Source organism: Galeopterus variegatus, unplaced genomic scaffold, assembly GCF_000696425.1.
Source record: "Galeopterus variegatus unplaced genomic scaffold, G_variegatus-3.0.2 Scaffold46, whole genome shotgun sequence".
In the NCBI taxonomy this organism is placed as follows: Eukaryota; Metazoa; Chordata; class Mammalia; order Dermoptera; family Cynocephalidae; genus Galeopterus; species Galeopterus variegatus.
The window spans coordinates 498,904-517,845 of NW_007726157.1; the positions used below are offsets into that span (position 1 = coordinate 498,904).

The 18,942-nt window shown below is 37.2% G+C and overlaps 1 protein-coding gene across 1 annotated transcript in view; it reads left to right on the forward strand.

Annotated features, from left to right (window-relative positions):
- LOC103590213 (protein FAM133B-like) overlaps positions 1-18,652 on the forward strand; it is a 26,630-nt gene extending 7,978 nt beyond the window's left edge. The window contains exons 4-10 of the mRNA XM_008572409.1: positions 630-704; positions 844-876; positions 1,277-1,342; positions 1,881-1,973; positions 4,109-4,159; positions 11,446-11,538; positions 18,578-18,652. Coding sequence (XP_008570631.1) covers positions 630-704; positions 844-876; positions 1,277-1,342; positions 1,881-1,973; positions 4,109-4,159; positions 11,446-11,538; positions 18,578-18,652 — 486 coding nt within the window. The remainder of the gene's footprint in view (positions 1-629; positions 705-843; positions 877-1,276; positions 1,343-1,880; positions 1,974-4,108; positions 4,160-11,445; positions 11,539-18,577) is intronic.
- Positions 18,653-18,942: the final 290 nt, after the last annotated feature.

Genomic DNA, 18,942 nt, shown 5'->3' on the forward strand with positions numbered 1-18,942 from the left:
GTTTGCTTGTTTTGATTATAAACAAGTATGTAGTATTTCAACCATAGTATAGATTAATTTTAATTTTCGCAGTCTGGAAGAGAATCTTGCCATTTTTTTTTTTTTTTTTTTTTTTGTCTTTTTTCGTGTCCGGCAACGGATCGCAACCCTCAGTGTCGCGCCCGTACCGGACCAGGACCAGCAACGGGATCGCAACCCTCGGTGTTGCTCCCACACCTCGCTCAGCCAGTGAGCGGGAACCGGTCTGTACGTGGGATCCGAACCCTCGGCGGGAGCGCCACTGCACTTCCCAAGCGGCGCACTTATCCAGTGCGCCACCGGGCCGGCCCTAGGCATCTTTATTGAAAAGAAAAAAGGCCTCTGCCTCAGTAATACCTACTCCTCCTCCCGGCATGTAGTGGAGAACTGCCACCCCTTACTATCCTCTTTGAAAAGAGCTAGTAGAGGCTCCTTTGGTGATAGGGGGCAAGGATTGGCACCTGGAGTGTCTTTTGACTGTAGTTAAAAGCTGAGATGAGTGAGGATTAGGGGATGGAGAGAAGGAAGTAGGTGGTTGTCTCTATATATTAGGTGTTCAAACATTAGAAGGGGATAGATAGCCTCTGATGGTGTTTATAACCTTTTTACAGAACTGGAAGAAAGAACTAGAAAAACACAGGGAGACATTGTTAAGTGGAAGTGAAAGCTCATCCAAAAAAAGACAGGTAATACCATTTTTAGTTTATTGCTATATCTCATAGCTGGATTTCCATAATAGTGCTGTGTACTACTATTAATAGATGGATTTGAAAACTCATATCACCTTATTTACTTAGACTTGTACTTTTATTTGTTTCCATTTAGAGAAAGAAAAAAGAAAAGAAGAAATCTGGTAGGGTGAGCAAAAGTTTTCCATTTTCTAAATGTTATCATTAAGAGCCTGCAAAAAAAATAAGAATAATTTATTTAACCTGTCTGCTGAAGGTAACTTAGACTCTAGATGAGTCAAGGAGCCTGGATGTCCTTTGGTTGTGATGGGTGGCTTTGTTCTATCAGTGATATGTAAGAAAGATACACACCTCCTTATAATTTAGTAACTCTTTTGTTGCTATTTAAAGAGCTTTTGGGGGGAAGGGGGACCACGTGTGTTAACATAATCTTACTATTTAAGTCTTATGAATATAGCATCTGTTTCTTAGACACAAGATTGATTTTGCTGGGTATTTATTTGAGAGACTTAGGAGAAGAAAAAAATTCCTGCATCTCACAAGTTTTAATTGTTTTGTGCTTGGTCAAGTATTCCTCCTCTTCTTCTTCATCAAGCTCTGATTCTTCCAGCAGTTCTTTGGATTCTGAAGATGAGGTAAGGTTCATGAAGTGTAATATTTCTAATTTTTTAGTCATGAAGAAACCCATTGTGAAAAACAAGGGTATTTCAAAAAGTTCATGGAAAGATTCTTATTATCTTTGAATTTTATTTTTCCACAAACTTTGAAGTATACTCATACCTATTAGAAATGTTTACTTTCAGGTTTTGATTAATTATCCATTACTTAGAGCACTAACCTGAATAAATAACTAGATATTTAAATATTTGTGTATATATATATTGTTATATTTCTAAGTTTATTTAACAGTATCAGTAGAAACAGATTTGAAAAATGTGAAATTCTATTTGACTAGATTCTAGGGATTATCTGTGAGTCAAATCACTTGACCTTATTTATAAAACAGGAAAATGATATATTACATTTTAAATACTAATGATTAAGGAAAAATATACATTTAAAAGCTGGTCCTTTGTTTAAGTTTTGTTCATTGGCAAAGTTTTGATGTTGAGAAAATGTATACATTATATTTTTGGAACAGAAAGCAAATGTTTCTAACAATGTTTTATATAGGATAAGAAACAAGGGAAAAGGAAGAAGAAAAAGAAGTACCGTTTAAATAAATCTTCTGAAAGCTCAATGTCGGAAACAGAATCAGACAGTAAGGTAAAACTATTTAAATTATGAACATTTTGGATAGCAAAGACATTTAAGTGTTTCTTTTAGTTCTTCGTATCTTAATATCAGTTTAGAAACGAGATATGGTTTGATTTTTGTACTTGGATGTTCTATGCCACTTCACTGATGTACTCAATAATATCTTAAATTTGGCATTTATTAATTCTCAAAGTACATTCATTTCTTGGTCTTTATGTTTCCACATCTCCCTGAATAATTACATTAATTTCCCCATTTTCATAAAGAAATTGTCATTCAGAGAAAAAACATTTTGCTTAAATTCAAGCACCTAGTGTTATAATGGGAAATCTGTATCTTCTAATATCTGGTCTAGTGTCCTTTTTGTAGTATACCATACCTAAATTTGTTCTGTACTAATCAGAATTGTCAGATAAAATTGGTTCAAACTTTAGTGATCGTTAAAAAAGGAATGACGATCTCAATAAAAATGTTGATTCCTGGGCCCCATCTCCAGGGTCTAATTTAGTAAGTCTGATTGGGCTCAGAAGTCTACATTTTTAACAGATACCCTGATTCTGACACAGGGTGTCCATAGGCCACAATTCGATAGTGTACTGGGGTCTCAGGAAACCGAAGCAACTGTCTGGATTTTATAGCAGATATCTACTTGCCCTGGTGAGACTTCTTCTGGCAAAATACCTAGTGTCTAGAAAGTACTCAGTAAATGTTGGTTTTCTCTGTCTTTTTTTTTTTTTTTTCCTTCTTTTTTGCTGGCAGGTACAGGGATAGAACCCTTGACTTTGATGTTATCAGCACCACACTTTAAACAACTGAGCTAACTGGCCTGCCCTCTTTGTCTCTTAAAGCAGACGAGCCTATCTCATAATAATGATAGCTAACATTTATTGAGTACCTACTATGTGTTAGGCACTGTGCTGAGCACTTGACATGTTATGTCATTAAATCCTCTCAACAGCCTTGTAAAGTAGTTAATTCATTAATGCACTTTACTGAAAAGTAAACTGAGGCTCAGGGTGATTAATAGCTAGAATTAAGGGATTCAAAAGCAGAAATTCTTGCCTCCCCTCCTGAGGAGAGTGAGGAAATCAAACTGGTGGATGTGTGTGAGCACAGGGTGAATTAGAAGTCCAGTGCATGTCACCCCCACAGGCGAAGATAGGCAATGGCATGAAGTCCTGTTTTAAAATAGGCCATGTAGTGGGTCAAATAAGAAAAACAAATTTAAAAGAGAGGAAAAAAAAAAGAAGTAGAGAGTAGAATAGTGGTTACTAGAGGCAGGGATGGGAAGGGAATGAGGGCTTGGGAAAGATTGGTAGAATGGTACAAAGTTACAGTTAGGTAGGAAGCATAAGTTCTGGTGCTCTAGGGTGACAACAGCTAATAATATTGTAATGTATATTTCAAGAAAACCAGAAAAGAGGATTTTCAATGGTATAAACACAAAGAAATGATAGATGTTTAGGTGAAAAATATGCCAACTATTCTGATTAGATCATTATACAATATATATGCGTGTATTGAATCAATAAACTGTACCCCGTAAACATGTATAATGAAAAATAAAAATTAAAAAAAGAAAAAATTCTTTATTGGTAATGATGTCTGATTATCTTTTGCATAGATTTTATTTGCATATTTCTGAACCATTTATCCAGTGCTCCTTTTCAATTTTTGTTTGTATACTTGTTCAAAAACAAAAATAAAGCAAGATAGATGAAAGATGCACTCTGTGCTGCTTCGTTTTAGTGAATCAAAACTATAGTCATAATTGGGAATTAATTAATCCATTCATTTATTAAACCACATGGGTATTATAGAGAGTATCTGTCATTTTGAGGGTACATACGAGGATACTTCAAAAAATTCATGGAAAAATAGAATTAGAAGATAACAAAAATCCTTTCATAAACTTTTTAAAGACTCTTTGTAGATTTTTAATATAGCCAGATAAATGAAGAAGTTTGTTTGCTTACAAGCAAATATATACATAATGTACATTTCTCTTACATTTTTAGAATAATATGCTAGTACTGGAGTACAATTTTTTAGTCTTAGAACAAATTACTTTTTTTGTATTTTTGTCTTTGTTCTGTCATTCCGTATCCTTTACATTTAAAGTTGATGTGTATGTATTTGTTTAGGATAGTTTAAAGAAGAAAAAGAAGTCAAAGGATGCAACTGAGAAGGAAAAGGTAAGTATTCTTTTACATTGCCTTAAGATAGTCTGTCACACAATACTTAATTGACTTTAAAAAATCGATAACGCGTACCACTTTTTAACTTACATTTCTTTACTTTGCTTTTATGGAATTTTGTGCCGACTCAAAGATTTTTGTTTGTTTGTTTGTTTGTTTTTGTTTGTTTGGCTTGGCAGCTGGCCAGTAAGAGGATCTGAAACCTTGACTTGTTACATGCTTGTGCTCTAACCAACTGAGCTAACTAGCCAGCCCCTAAAGACATTTTTTATTTGAATTTATTATTGAAAGTAAAAGATCAGAAGAGCATTCCTACAGGGCATTTGAATTTGTATAGAGTAATGGATTATTTCAGATTTAAAATACAAAGTAATGGAGATTAAACATTTTCTTTGTTTCCTCAAGTCATTTTAAAGAAGGCCCTTTTAATTAGATAACATGGACTTCTGTTTCAAATTGAACGTACTACAGATAAAGTTTGAGAAGTCTTTTTACTATTGTAAGTAGATGTTTTATCTTTATTTATGACTTATCTGTAATTAATGCTAAATTTGTCCTTAGCCTAGGTTTCTGGTTTACATTAAAAGTATTTTTCTCGGGCCGGCCTGGTGGCACACTGGAGAGTGCGCCGCTTGGGAGCGTGGCGGCGCTCCCGCTGAGGGTTCGGATCCCATGTAGAGACCGGTTCCCACTCACTGGCTGAGCATGGTGCGGGCACAACACCGAGGGTTGCGATCCCGTTGCTGGTCCCCGGTACGGGCGCGACACCGAGGGTTGCGATCCCGTTACCAGTCAGTAAAAAAGACAAAAAGGAAAAAAAAAAGTATTTTTCTCTTTATTAAAAATAAAGACAAGCCCAAAGAAAGTAATTATTAAAGAAAGAAAACTACAGACTAATGTCACTATATTTTACTCAGTCTTTTTATATAATTTTTTAAAAATTGAGGTGAAATTCAAATAATATATTATTGGCCATTTTAAAGTTACATTTTGGTGGTATTTTGTATACAGTGTTGTTCAATCACCACATCTCTGTAGTTTCAAAATTTTTTTATCACCCCATACCCATTAAGAATTCACTCCTCAGTCTCCTTTCCCTTCATCCTCTAGTAACCCCTAATTTGCTTTTTGCATCTATAAATTTGCCTTTCCTGGATAGCAGTCATGCAATATGTGACCTTTAGAATCTGGCTTCTTTTAGCTAGTGTAAAGTTTTGAGATTCATCCAGATTGTAGCCTATATCAGTACTTTGTGTGTTTTTTAAATTGCTGAATAATATTCCAATATATGTGTGTACTATAATTTTTCTATTCATTTGTTGGTGGTCATTTGAATTGTTTCTACCTTTTGGCTATTATAAATAATGCTGCTATAAACATATTAATAAACATGTGCAAGTCTCTGTGTGGACATGTGTTTTCCTTTGTCTTGGGTATATATCTTGGAGTGGTTTTTATATCAATTTGTAAAGAAAAATCCATTAAAACATGAAAACAGAAAACATCATGACCAATTGGGTTAATTCCAAGAATTCAAGGGTAAGAAATTTATCAATATCATTTTCCATATTCACTGATCAAAAGAAACAAACCTTATGATTATTTTGATAGTTGCCAAAAGGACGTGATATAATTCAGCATTAATTCCTAATTTCCAAAGCTGTTATACAATAAGTGCTTGCTTTCATGTTTAAAGAAAATGTATGTGTGAAACTGAAATCTGGTAATATACAAAAATGAAATACTAAAACCAACTGCATTGTTATTTTGTAGTACTTCATAATATTAGGTATAGAGTAGTATACACTTATATAATAAACAAATACCTATATACATTTATGAATTTATGAATGATTTACATTTGTTTTAGTTCTTGTACTTAAAAAAAAGAGAAAAAAATCCCCAAACTCCTTCCTTAGAGGTAGCTGAAATTAGTGCACATCCTTCCCTTTCACATTTGTGCACTTTTACTGCATATGTTCATAAATAACATAGACTATTGCGTATTTTCAGAATGGTGTCATATTTCCTTCTGAACCTTGCTTTTTTCCTTCAGCATTACTGTTGACATTTATCCTCGTTGATACTTTCAAGTTTGTTTTCTTTTCCTTATAGTATTCCATTATATTAATTCGTCACAATTTATTTCTCCATTCTCCTGTTTGTGGACATCTAGATTGTTTTTATTTTTCAGTAATGTGAACAGTGCTGCAGTGGATATTTCTTGTCCATTTCTCCTTTTCTACAAATTATTGTTAATTTTCTAAGGTATACCTGGAACTATAATTTCTGGGTTCTAGCATATGCATACATTTAACTTGTCTACATTTTCCTCACCAAAGTGCTTGTCATTAACTGTAGTGCTTAGTAGCATATGAAAGTAATCTTGTTTCAACACTGTAAGACTTCACTTTTACCAATTTGATGTGGACAGATGGTTGAACCTCTTCATTTGCTTATTAGTCATTCATATTATATTTTCTGTGCATTTCCTGTTTATAGTATTTGCCTGTTTTCCTGTCAGATTGATTGCTTTGGATCTTTCTGATTCATAAGAGTTATATATTTAGGATACTAATCTTGCTTACTATATATGATTGATATTTTTGGGGTTATGGTTTCTCTTAACCTTAATCATCTAAAGGCTTTAATTTTCTTTTTTTAAATAGCGGCTGGCCAGTATGGGGATCTTAACCCTTGAGCTTGGTGTTATAACACTAGTCTCTAACCAACTGAGCTAACTGACCAGCCCCTAAGGCTTTAATTTTAAGTCACTTATCAATTATTTCTTTTAGCCCATTATTATCTAAAATTGTTCTAAAGTGCTAGGTAATGCAATACCCAATTAGAAAATATAATGAAAGAAAATATCCCACTTATAATTGCAATCAAAAATCTATGGGAATATTTTAAAGGGAGCAGGAAAACGGTATTAGTCTATTTTGAGACATGAGTATATGAAGATTGAATAAAAGGAAAAAATAACATGTTCCTGGGTTTGGTGTACCCTCTTCGATGTTAAAACATTATAAAAATGTTTTAATACACTATGGTACTGGTACAAGAATACACAAAACAATGAAGCAGTGGAGAGTTCAGGTAAAAATTTAAGTACTTGAGGAATATAATATATGGTCAAAGTGGCATTTCTTGGGACAGAATGACTAACCATTTGGAAAATATAAAGCTGGACACTTGTTCAAACCAAGTAAGCCCCAGATAGGTCAAAGATTTAAATGTATGAAAATGCAACTAGAGAAAGACAAGGGTGAATATTTTTATAATACTGGGGTGGGAAAAGCCCATACCTCAAAACAACTTTTGACCACATGTTTCAAATTCTCAATGGTAAAGAGAGAGAATACAAAAAAACTATGAACAAAGTTTAAATACAATGAACAGACTATGAAAACCATCTGGGAATGTATAAGATAAAAATTTAATGGTCTTTGATAACTAAGAAATATAAAGAATACCAGAAATGCACAGAAAATTTGGCAAAATACCCATTTAGGCAATTTTACTTTATTTTTTTAAGTTTATTTATTATTTTTTTACATTCCATGATGTTGCAGAGCCGTTGTTGGGGAGGGGAGAAAGGAAGGGGAAAGACAACAGGGTAGGAAAAGGAGGAAGGAGGAAGGAGGAGGGGCAAGTGTCAGGCCTCTGGCACCCCGTTCATTCCTGCAGGGGAGACCAGAGGGCTTCCAGCAATGGCTTGGTCATTGCTGGGCTGGGTGCAGATGTCAGGGATGTGTGGCTGAAGCACTCACCCCCCACCACCCCAGCTCCGGACCTCAGGGTGCTTCCTGTGGCAGCTCAGTGGTCATCACTGGGCTGGTTGCAGGTGTTGGGGTGGTGGCCAAGGCCCTCGGACCTTACCACCCTGGCTTGGGAAAGCCCAGGGCTCTTCATGTGACTGCTCGGTTATCATCGCTGGGCTGGTTGTGGGTGTCAGGGGACATGGCTGGGGTCCCCATCCTTCCCTGCTCCCTGGCTTGGTAGCCCAGGGGACTTCTGGTCCTTCTAGGTTTTATAGGTGTTCTTTGGTGATGTGAGACCTTTACTAGTTAATAGCAAACTTTGTCTCTGGTCTGTAGATATTTTGTTTTTTCTTCCAGTTCTGGATTATTTGCTGTTCCTACCACTTAAACTCTGCACTGGAACTAATTTGTTGTCCTTTGCTTACCTCTAAAATGGGGAAACTTCCTCTGGGACCAGCACTTGAGCTCTGTGGTTGAGCTAAATTGTTGCTTTGCTGATGATTGCTGGGGAAGGCTTTTTGTGCAGCTCAGGTTTTAATTGTTGACTGTATAGGTACTTCAGGGTCTCATGAGTTCCAGTACACCTGGGTTGTGTAGAAACTCTGGCCTGGGCCTGTGTCTTTTCAGCAAACTGCACTCCCTGCAGTTCTATATTCCTGACCAGTCTCCACTGAGTGGGCCTGCACTGATTTGGGGGCAGATCAGCTGTCCTTTCTGTGTCCCAGTGTTCTCCCAGCGCGCCTGTCTCCCCCACTGCCCATGCTCCAACTACCTCCCATGGGACAGGCCATGGAGCCTCTGAGTGGTTCCTTTTTTCAGTTGTTGTTGCTCCTCGCTCTTGTGTAGGTCCATGGGAACCCTATTAGTAGTCTTGCTGGCCTGGGGGTCACCAAGGCCCTCTTCTCCCCTGCAGCCTCCAAGCAACTTCATCTGAAGGGCACAGCTGTGACTTTTGCCAGGTCCTGCTCTGGGCACTCAGCAGCTCCAGCCTGGATGCAGCTGGGGCTTGAAACAGTGTTTTTTTCTTTCTTTCATTGTGGCTTCTCCCACCTTCATGAACTCTGTAGGTCTCTCCTCCTCTTCCCCTGAGCTCTAGCTTTTCCAGCTGGGCTGTCATTGCTTTTTCATAGTTGTAGAGTGGTTGATTTGTGGGAGAGTGTGACTCTGGGGACTGTCTATTCCACCATCTTGACCAGAAGCCTAAATCAATATGTTGAATTTCCCATGTACCATTCAAGAAGACCATCAACTTTTTCAATTGCCTTTGCTTTGGCTTCAGAAGGCTCTTCTTCCACAGTGGCAGGACCTTCTGATCTCAGGCAAAGTGTCCCCCTTCCAGTACCAACTTTTCTTGCTGACAACCTTCCAGCTTTTGACCTTGGCTGTATTTCAGATGCCTTCTTAGGTTCTCTTAACTTCATGGTAAGGAGTTCCTTTTTCTTTAATTCCCTTAACTTCTTAGCAACCTCATAGTGATGCAACCCAATGATGTTTTCTCATCATGTGATGGGGGATTCAGTATGATCCCCCACACAGATTGTTTTAATTGAGTCAATAATGCTACCATCTTTAATTCTCTCCAACCACTCTTCATCTTCCTTATCATTCAGAATTCAGCTCATAGTCAGAACTACCACCTCCTCAGGGAAGCTCATCCTCCATCCCACTCCCTTCAAGGATGAGTAATGTGCCACTCTGGTGCTTCTAAATACTTTTTGCTATATACGCTGAGGTCTAAGCTAAGCAAATATTTAGGCAATTTTAAAAGAAAATGCAAACTGTATTCCAGTAGTCTGAGGTTGAGATGATTGATAAAGAGCCTAATAAGGGGGCTTCTTGATAAAGTGTGATTTATAAGTGGGTGACAAATAAGAAAAAATTTGGAGGGTGGTAGGAGAGCAAGAATATCATTTGTGTGAAGGCCACTGTAGTCTTTGATTTAGTCATCATTAGGTAAAGATTTTGCACTTACATACCCTTCGTTCTCTTTCAACTTTGTTAGTAATAGCAAAGAATCCACAGGTCTGCCCACCAGAAGAAGAGAGGTTAAGTAAATTTTGGCATATAATTTCAATGAATGTCAAAGGCGGTCATAAATGATCATGTGGTTGGCCTGGAAAGATATTATTGGGTGAGAAGAGCAGGTTCCAAACAGCAAGTATTTATGTAAAATTATAAACATACACATAGATGTTTCCAAAAATCTTAATGACGTTTATCCTTTGGTAGAGAGATTTGGGTGCATTTTCTTACAATGAACATTTATCATTTCAACCAAATAATAAAGCTATTTGCAGACACAAAACAAAATCACCTAAAATCTAACACGTAGATCATCACTGTTAGTTTATTTTCTACATGATTTTTTTTTGTTTATGTCTTCAAAATTGTACTCATGCTATGTGAAATGGTTTATGTCCTGCTTTTTCTGCGTAAGATTACGTAGGTGGTGAGCATTTTTTCCATTGTGTGGTTTTGTTGTTTTTATTGCCATGAGCTAGTTATGCAGAAAAATTCTATAATAAATAATAAAATCGTATTAAAAAACCAAGATCAAGGGTTTGGATCTCTATATCACCTAGCCCCCCCAAAAAAGAAAAAAAAATAATAAAAATGATTACCAACATATTCAATATGCAGCTTTCGTAAATCTTAACATTTTGCCATAATTCTTCAGATGATTTCTTTCTTTTTTTTTTTTTTCTTTTTGTCTTTTTTCGTGACCGGTAACGGGATCGCAACCCTCAGTGTCACGCCTGCACCGCGCTCAACCAGTGAGTGGACCGGTCTCTATATGGGATCCGAACCCTCGGCGGGAGCGCCACTGCGCTCCCAAGCGCCGCACTCTACCGAGTGCGCCACCGGGCCAGCCCAGATGATTTCTTAATTTTTAATTTTTTTTTTTTTTTTTTTTTTTTCTGGCCCTTAATTTTTTATTTCTTGAAATATGTGCTTTAGTCTGTAAATACCCCTCCTAATCACCACCCTCTTTTCCCAAAGAGTTAATTCATTTTCTCAATATTAAAAAGGGTTAAAGATTAAGATTTTTTAAAATATGAATTTAACACTTTAAATACACTTAAAGGTGTCTCCTCTTAGATCATTGCAAATAGTTACACATTGATTTTTTATTCTGCAACTGTAGGCCTGTCTGATCCAACTCTGGGTGAAAACAAAAGTATTAAAATACAAAAGACCCAAATTTTATAACATCTTATATGTTTTTTTTATGGTTCTTAAAATTCTATCATGTAAAATTTAAGAAAATAAGGAGGATATTGTATCTCAATGGTTATATAGTTATTTCTTTTATAGTTATTTAATAAAAGCATTGGTGTATTGGGATTAAAGACTTAAATCCTAATAATTGTCACCATTTTCTAGACATTTCTAAAATGAAATGAGTAATTTTCATGATAATTGGAAGAATTATTAAATAGAGCTTAGAAACATAAAATTTGTCTGGCATAGTATAATATATATCTTTTTGAATTGAGACACATGTGTTTTCTTTTATAGGATGTTAAAAGGCTCAGCAAGAAAAGGAAGATGGATCCTGAAGATAAACCTTTATCATCTGAGTCCTTGTCCGAATCAGAATATATTGAGGAAGTGAGTATACAATCCAATACATTTTCTCTACTTTAAAATTTTTAGTTATTGATTTAATAAATATGAATTGGTAAAAAGAAATGCTTCAGAAATACTCGATTTACTTTTCATACTTTTTTGGTGTGAAAAAATGGAAATTGTTCCATTTCAGCATAAGTTTTGCATTTTTCCAGAAAACAGTTGCATGGCTATTATTTTGATAATTAACCATATTTCCATATACCTTTCCAAACTGAGATATTTTTACTCCTCTAATATTTTGTCTTTATTGTACTACCATTCGGATTCCATGATAGAAGCTATATAATCTATAACATATGGACAACCAGCATTCCTTTACATATTTAAAATAGAACATTGCACATGCTTTCTCAATTTAGTTGACATTATTGTTTTTGTTTTGAGCTATTATCTGGGGACTAGAATGGTGAAAAGGTGGAGAAGAAATGGTTTGACCTTGGTTTTCCTTTCTATAAAATGAGGGTAGAGGATTAGGTCATCCGTATAGTCTTTTTCAGCTCCAACTATCCCAATGTTAGATTATGTACTCTCTTAGAATCAGAGTCCATTCTTTAATTTCGGGTCTGGAATTTATCATCTTTAAAGTGTTTCTCTCTTGGCTGAGGTTTCCTCATCTGTGAAATAGGAACCTATCATGTTACTTTATTGTGAGAACTAAGTGGGACGATAAATTATGAAGGGCTCTTCAAAATAACTAGAATAGAATAAATGGTGGCTAAAGTTTGCATAGTTCTTGGCATTGCAGGAAAATCAAGGCCACAGTTGCACAAGAGTCATTGATTTTTAAAGCTGCAGCTTTCTTTAGAGATCAAGATATTCAACCTAATCTAAGAAAGTTGAGAGTCTGGCTCTTGGTTATAAGGAGTAGTATCAGATTACTACAAGAGCTGATTTCTTGATTCCGCCTTTCTGTCTTGGCCTCCTCTTACATCAGCCCTGCCCAAATCTATCTCTATCTACCCTATTTTTCATTTCCCTACTCCCTGATTCTGCCTTTTTGTTTGTTTATTTGTGCCTGTCTCCTTTTTCATTTAATTGCACCTAGTCTGCAACAGTGGCCCTCAGTCCTTGCAGACCTGTTGCCCCTGTTTTATAGCAATATTTTGTAATGCCCCTGAAATGAAATTTGTAGCTAATAATATAAGCTATCTATATAAATGTTTTATTTTTCTGTTCCCGAACAGAAATATAAAGAAGAAATAAAAATAAATAATGATTGTAATTTTATGAAATTATTTTTTAATATGTAAATTCTTGTAGAAGACATAGAGTATGAAGACAAAACAAATGCACGTGCATTACGTAGGCCCTTCAAAAACCATACAATAACATTGCCATTGATGATGTTTTCCAGAGGGTGAACAAAATTTAGTAGAGCTCTGAATGAAATAAAATAGTTTTTCTTCTATTTGATATGACATTAGCACTTCTGGGGCATGTATTATATCTTAAAGTCTTGCACAGAATATTTTCTGTTCATATTTACAACAAATTTACTTTCTGTATTATAAACAAACTTATTGCATGAATGTTTAGCAGGCTATTCAAAAGTCATATAGGATGTACAAAGCAAGAGAAAGCAATAAAGGGCACCTAGATCAGAAAGGAGGAAGTTCAACTACCCCTATTTGCAGATGGCATATGCATAGAAAATCCTAGGACTCCACTAAAACATTACTAGAACTGGTAAATGAATTCAGTATAGTGGCAGGCTACAAAATCAACACACAAAAATCAGTAGCCTTCCTATAGGCCAATAACAAAAAAACCAAAGAAGAAATCCAGACAGTAATCCTATTCACAGTAGCTATTTAAAAATGAAATACCTAGGAATAAATTTTTTTTTTTTTTAAGATGACCAGTAAGGGGATCTTAACCCTTGACTTGGTGTTGTCAGCACCACGCTCTCCCAAGTGAACTAACCAGCCATCCCGATATAGGGATCCGAACCATTGGCCTTAGTAATCCTATTCACAGTAGCTATTTAAAAATGAAATACCTAGGAATAAATTTTTTTTTTTTTTAAGATGACCAGTAAGGGGATCTTAACCCTTGACTTGGTGTTGTCAGCACCACGCTCTCCCAAGTGAACTAACCAGCCATCCCGATATAGGGATCCGAACCATTGGCCTTGGTGTTATCAGCACCACACTCTCTCAAGTGAGCCACAGCCTGGCCCCTAAGAAAAAATTTAAGGAAGTGAAAGATCTCTACAGTGAAAACTATAAAAAATTGGTAAATAAAATTGACGAGGACACATATAAATGGAACAATAGTCCATGTTTGTGGGTTGGAAGAATTAACTTCAAAATGTCTATATTACTCAAAGCAATGTACACATTCAGTGCAACCCCTATCAAAAATATCAATGACATTGCTCACAAAAATACAAAAATCAATCTTGAAATCTGTATAGAACCACAGAAGACTCCATATAGCTAAAGCAATCTTGAACAAAAAGAACAAAGATACTTCCTGACTCAAAATATACTATAACGCTATAGTAACCAAAACAGCATGGTACTGGCATAAAAACAGATAAATAGACCAGTGGAACAGAATAGCATGCCCTGAAATAGATCGATACACTTAGAGCCAACTGGTTTTTGACAAAGGTGCCAAGAATATACAATGGGGAAAAGATAGCCTCTTCAATAAATGGTGCTGGGAAAACTAGATCTCCATATGCAGAAGATTGAAATTAGACTGCTACCTCTCACCATACACAAAAATAAACTCAAAATGGATTAAAGACCTAAATGTAAGATCCGAAACTATGAAACTACAGGAAACAAGACTGCAAAGGCACAGGCAACTAAATAAAAAATACACAAATGGGACTACATCAAACTAAAAAGCTTCTGCACAGCAAGAGACATTATCAACAAAGTGAAGAGACAACCTGCAGAATGGGAGAAAGTGTTTGCAAACTACACATTAGACAGAGAGGTAATATCCAGAATATATAAGAAACTTAAACAACACCAAAAATCCCCCAAATAACCCATTAAAAAATGGGCAAAGGACCAAACAGACATGTCTCAAAAGAAGACGTACAGTCAACAAGCACTTGAAAAAATGCTCAAGGGCCGATCCCATGGCGCACTCGGGAGAGTGCGGCACTGGGAGCATTGCAGCGCTCCCGCCGTGGGTTCGGATCCTATATAGGGATGACCGGTGCACTCACAGCGCTCACTGGCTGAGCGCAGTGCGGCCGGTCTCAAAAAGGACAAAAAAAAAAAAAAATGCTCAAAATCACTAATTATCAGGGAATGCAAATTCAACCACAATAAAGTAATCATCTCCAGTTAGAATGGCTATTTATCAACAAGACAATATAATAAATGCTGGTGAGTATGCAGAGAAAAGGGAACTCTCCTACATTGTTGGTGGCAGTGTAAATTGATACAGCTGTTGTGGAATACAGTATGGAGGTTCCTCAGAACTGAAAGTAGATCTACCTTATGACCCAGCTATCCTGCTACTGGGTATATACCCAAAGGAAATGAAATCACTATATCAAAAACACACCCGTACTCCCATGTTCATTCAGTGCAATTCACAATAGCCAAGAGATGGAATCAACCTAAATGCCCATCAGCAGATGAATGGACTAAAAATTTATGGTAGATATACACAGTGAAATACTATTCAGCTATAGAAGAAATGACATTCTATCATTTGCAGCCACATGGATGGAATTGGAAACCGTCATGTTAAGTAAGTCAGGCACAAAAACACTAATACTACATGATTTTGCTCATATGTGGAATCTTTAAAAAAAAAAAAAAAGGTTCTTACAGAGGTAGAGAGTAGAATAATGATTACCAAAGGCTGGTAGGAGAAAGGGGGTTGGGGAGAGGAGAAGTGGTAGACCAACAGGTATAAAACTATGCTGTCTACCCTAAGTGAATTCTTGTGCATTATATGCACATAGTTAAACAACACACTGTACTCCACAAATATGTAAAAGTAAATGTTAAAAATAAAAAACACCCCTACAATGGCATTTCCATCAATTACATTTTCAGAATGGTGGATAAAACTTAGTTAATCTCTGAATGAAATAAATTACAGCCTTTTCTCTGTTTATATGATATTGGCACTTCTGGGGCATGCATTGTATCTTACAGTCTTTTTTTTTTTTTTTTTTTTAATTTTTATTGACTCAAAATTGATTATACATATTTTTGGGGTTCAATTTTGAGATATGTTGATCAAATCAATATTACTGGCATATATATTGTTACAAGTCGTAATTATTCTTTTTTTTTTTCCTTTTTATCTTTTTTTACTGACCGGTAACGGGATCGCAACCCTTGGTGTCACGCCCGCACCGCGCTCAACCAGTGAGCGGGAACCGGTCTCCACATGGGATCCGAACCCTCGGCGGGAACGCCACCGCGCTCACAGGCGGCGCACTCTCCAGTGCGCCACCGGGCCGGCTCCGTAATTATTCTTTATATCCCTTGTCCATGCCTTGGGTGCCCAGGTGGGCCCCAAGGCACTGGTGTGGTGTGCCTGGTTGTGGGAGGGGTGTCCAGTCCCTAGCTCCAGCCTCACTTCCCTGGGCAGACCTGAGGCACTTGCAGTGTGTCTGAGCTGGAACTAATCTTTTGTCCTTTGCTTACTTCTAAAGTGTGGTAACTTCCTGTTGGGACTAGTACTTGAGCTCTGTGGTTTACTTAAATTGCTGCTTTGCTGCTGCTTCCCTAGGGAGGGCTTTTTGTGCAGCACAGGTTATAATGGTTGACTTTTTTTTTTTTTTTTGTCTTTTTGTCTTTTTTCGTGACCGGCAACGGATCGCAACCCTCAGTGTCGCGCCCGTACCGGACCGGGACCGGCTACGGGATCGCAACCCTCGGTGTTGCCCCCGCTCCCCGCTCAGCCAGTGAGCGGCCGGTCTGTATGTGGGATCCGAACCCTCGGCGGGAGCGCCGCCGCACTTCCCAAGCGGCACACTGTAGCAGTGTGTCACCGGGCCGGCCCCTATAATGGTTGACTTTATAGATACTACCGGCTCTCCAGAGACTTGGTGCAGCTGGGTTGTATAGTAACTCTGATCTGGGCCTGAGTCTTTTCATCAGACTGCACCCCATGCAATTCTATATTCCTGACCAATCTCCTCTGAGTGGTCCTACACTGACGGGGATGCAGATCAGCTGTCCTTACTGTGCTCCAGCATTCCCCTGGTAGGCCTGTCTCCCCTACCGACCATGCTGCAAACGCTTCCCGTGGGACAGGCTGTGCACCAGTCCCTTGTGATGACTCACTGGCCTCTGAGTGGCTCCATTTTTTCAGATGTTGTGGCTCCTCGCTTCTATGTGGGTCCATGGGAACCCCATTAGTGTCTTGCTGGCCTGGGGGCCACAAAGAGCCCTCTTCTCCCCTGCTGCCTCCAAGCAACTCCATCTGAAGGGCACAACAGCAACTTCTACCAGCTCCTGTTCTGTGGGCTCAGCAGCTCCAGCCTTAGAGCAGCCATGGCACAAAATGGTCAGAGCAGTTTTTTCTTTCTCTCATTGCGGCTTCTCTCACCTTCATGTACTCTGTAGGTCTCTCCTCCTCTTCCCCTGAGCTCTAGCAGCACCAGCTTGGCTGTTGTTGCTTTTTTATGTAGTTTTAAATTGGTTGATTTGCAGGAGAGAGTGACACTGGGGACCGTCTATTCTGCCGTCTTGACCAGAAGCCTTATCTTGCAATCTTGCACAAAATACTTTGTGTTCATATTTATGATAAATTTAGTTTCTGTATTATAAACCAATTTATGACATTAGTGTTTAGTAGGCTGCCCAAAAGTCATTAGGATGTACAAGGCTGTCCTGTGCTTGGCATGACAGCATTCTTCATCTCTGCCTGGCTAAATGGGGATGCAGTACAGCTACTATCACCCCCAGTCATTATAATGACAAGAGTAACAACAAAAACCAATAATTTCTTAAGTGCTCTCTAAGAGAGCTGCCATCCTATTGAGAGCTAATGGTTTCTGATGCTTATATGTTCTATTCCTTTACCCGTATGCTTCCTTACATTGTTAACACCTTTATCTGTTTGTGTCATGTTTTTACTATGTAGTCACCTAGCAGGCATACAACACATTAACTTACGTTTACTCTTTTTTTTCTTTATACTAGTCAAGTGCAGTAGTGAGAAATGGGGAAAGAGTAGAACGAGGAGTTTCATCTGTAACTTACTATGAACAGTCAGTTGAGGTAACTCACTACCTTTGGACCACCCTATACGTTTTTTTATACTCTAGTATTTTTATTGTTATATTAATTATGTTTGCTACATGATAACAAGAAGAGCTTAATATACAATATCTTAAATTTGGACTTATTTAATATATGTGAGCTTTTATAACTTTTAATATCAGTCTAATATACCACACTTTAAAAGACTGAAATAAAATTTAAGTGGGGTGATAATTATTACTTAAAGGGTTTAATCTGTTGTTTCATACTGAGTACACTGGATGTGTAGCTGCCATTTGTTGAGGAAGGGAAACACCTGCTACATTCTAGTCACTTCCCCTTGAGGGTGAAGATTATCTCCATTATACAGATGTAACTGAGATAGGATTCAGATCTTGATCTGTCTTATTTCAGCGTTCATGTTTTTTTTCTGCTGTACCACAATGCTTTTTTTTTAGGTGCTGAAAGGGAATATGAGAGAAGCCTTCTAGATACTTAAAATCTTAATTTTCTTTCCTTCATATTTTTTACATTGACACCTCACTGAGACATAATAGGGTTACCTAAAATATCATTTGATTGTCAAAACGTTTTTTACATAGGAATTTTGTGCTTTTTGGGATGAGGGAGTTTGGGCTGGCCAGTATGGGAATCTGAACACTTGATCTTGGTGATATCAGCACTATACTCTAACCAAGTGAGCTAACCAGCCAGCTCTTACATATAAATTTTGAAAATGCAAGATATACTATGGAATGAAATAAAAATATAGAATACAATTACATATTTGTCTTCTGTTCTCCACAAAACTTTAAACTCTTTAGGTACGAGCAAAAAAGAAGAAAAGCAGTGAAGAGCAAGAAAAAGCAACAGCAAGTATCTCTTATATTTTTACATGACAACAGTATACCTGTTTTGGGTTAGTATAAAATGAGTTACTGTGAAGCATGATTGGATTTACGGGAACCAAATAAATATTTCCTGGGAAAGCTGTGGTGTTCAGCAGCTTCACTTCATGGGTAGGAGAAGGTCAGATTGGCTCAGGAAAAAAGAATACCCTGGTAGCAAACTTGTCCTGTTTCCATTTCTGTAATCCCGTGTTAAAAATATAAGCTCAAACTTTTGTTTGACTTTCTTAGACTGTCATATGAAATATGAGGTCCAAGTGTGGTGATTTCCTCAGTCTTCA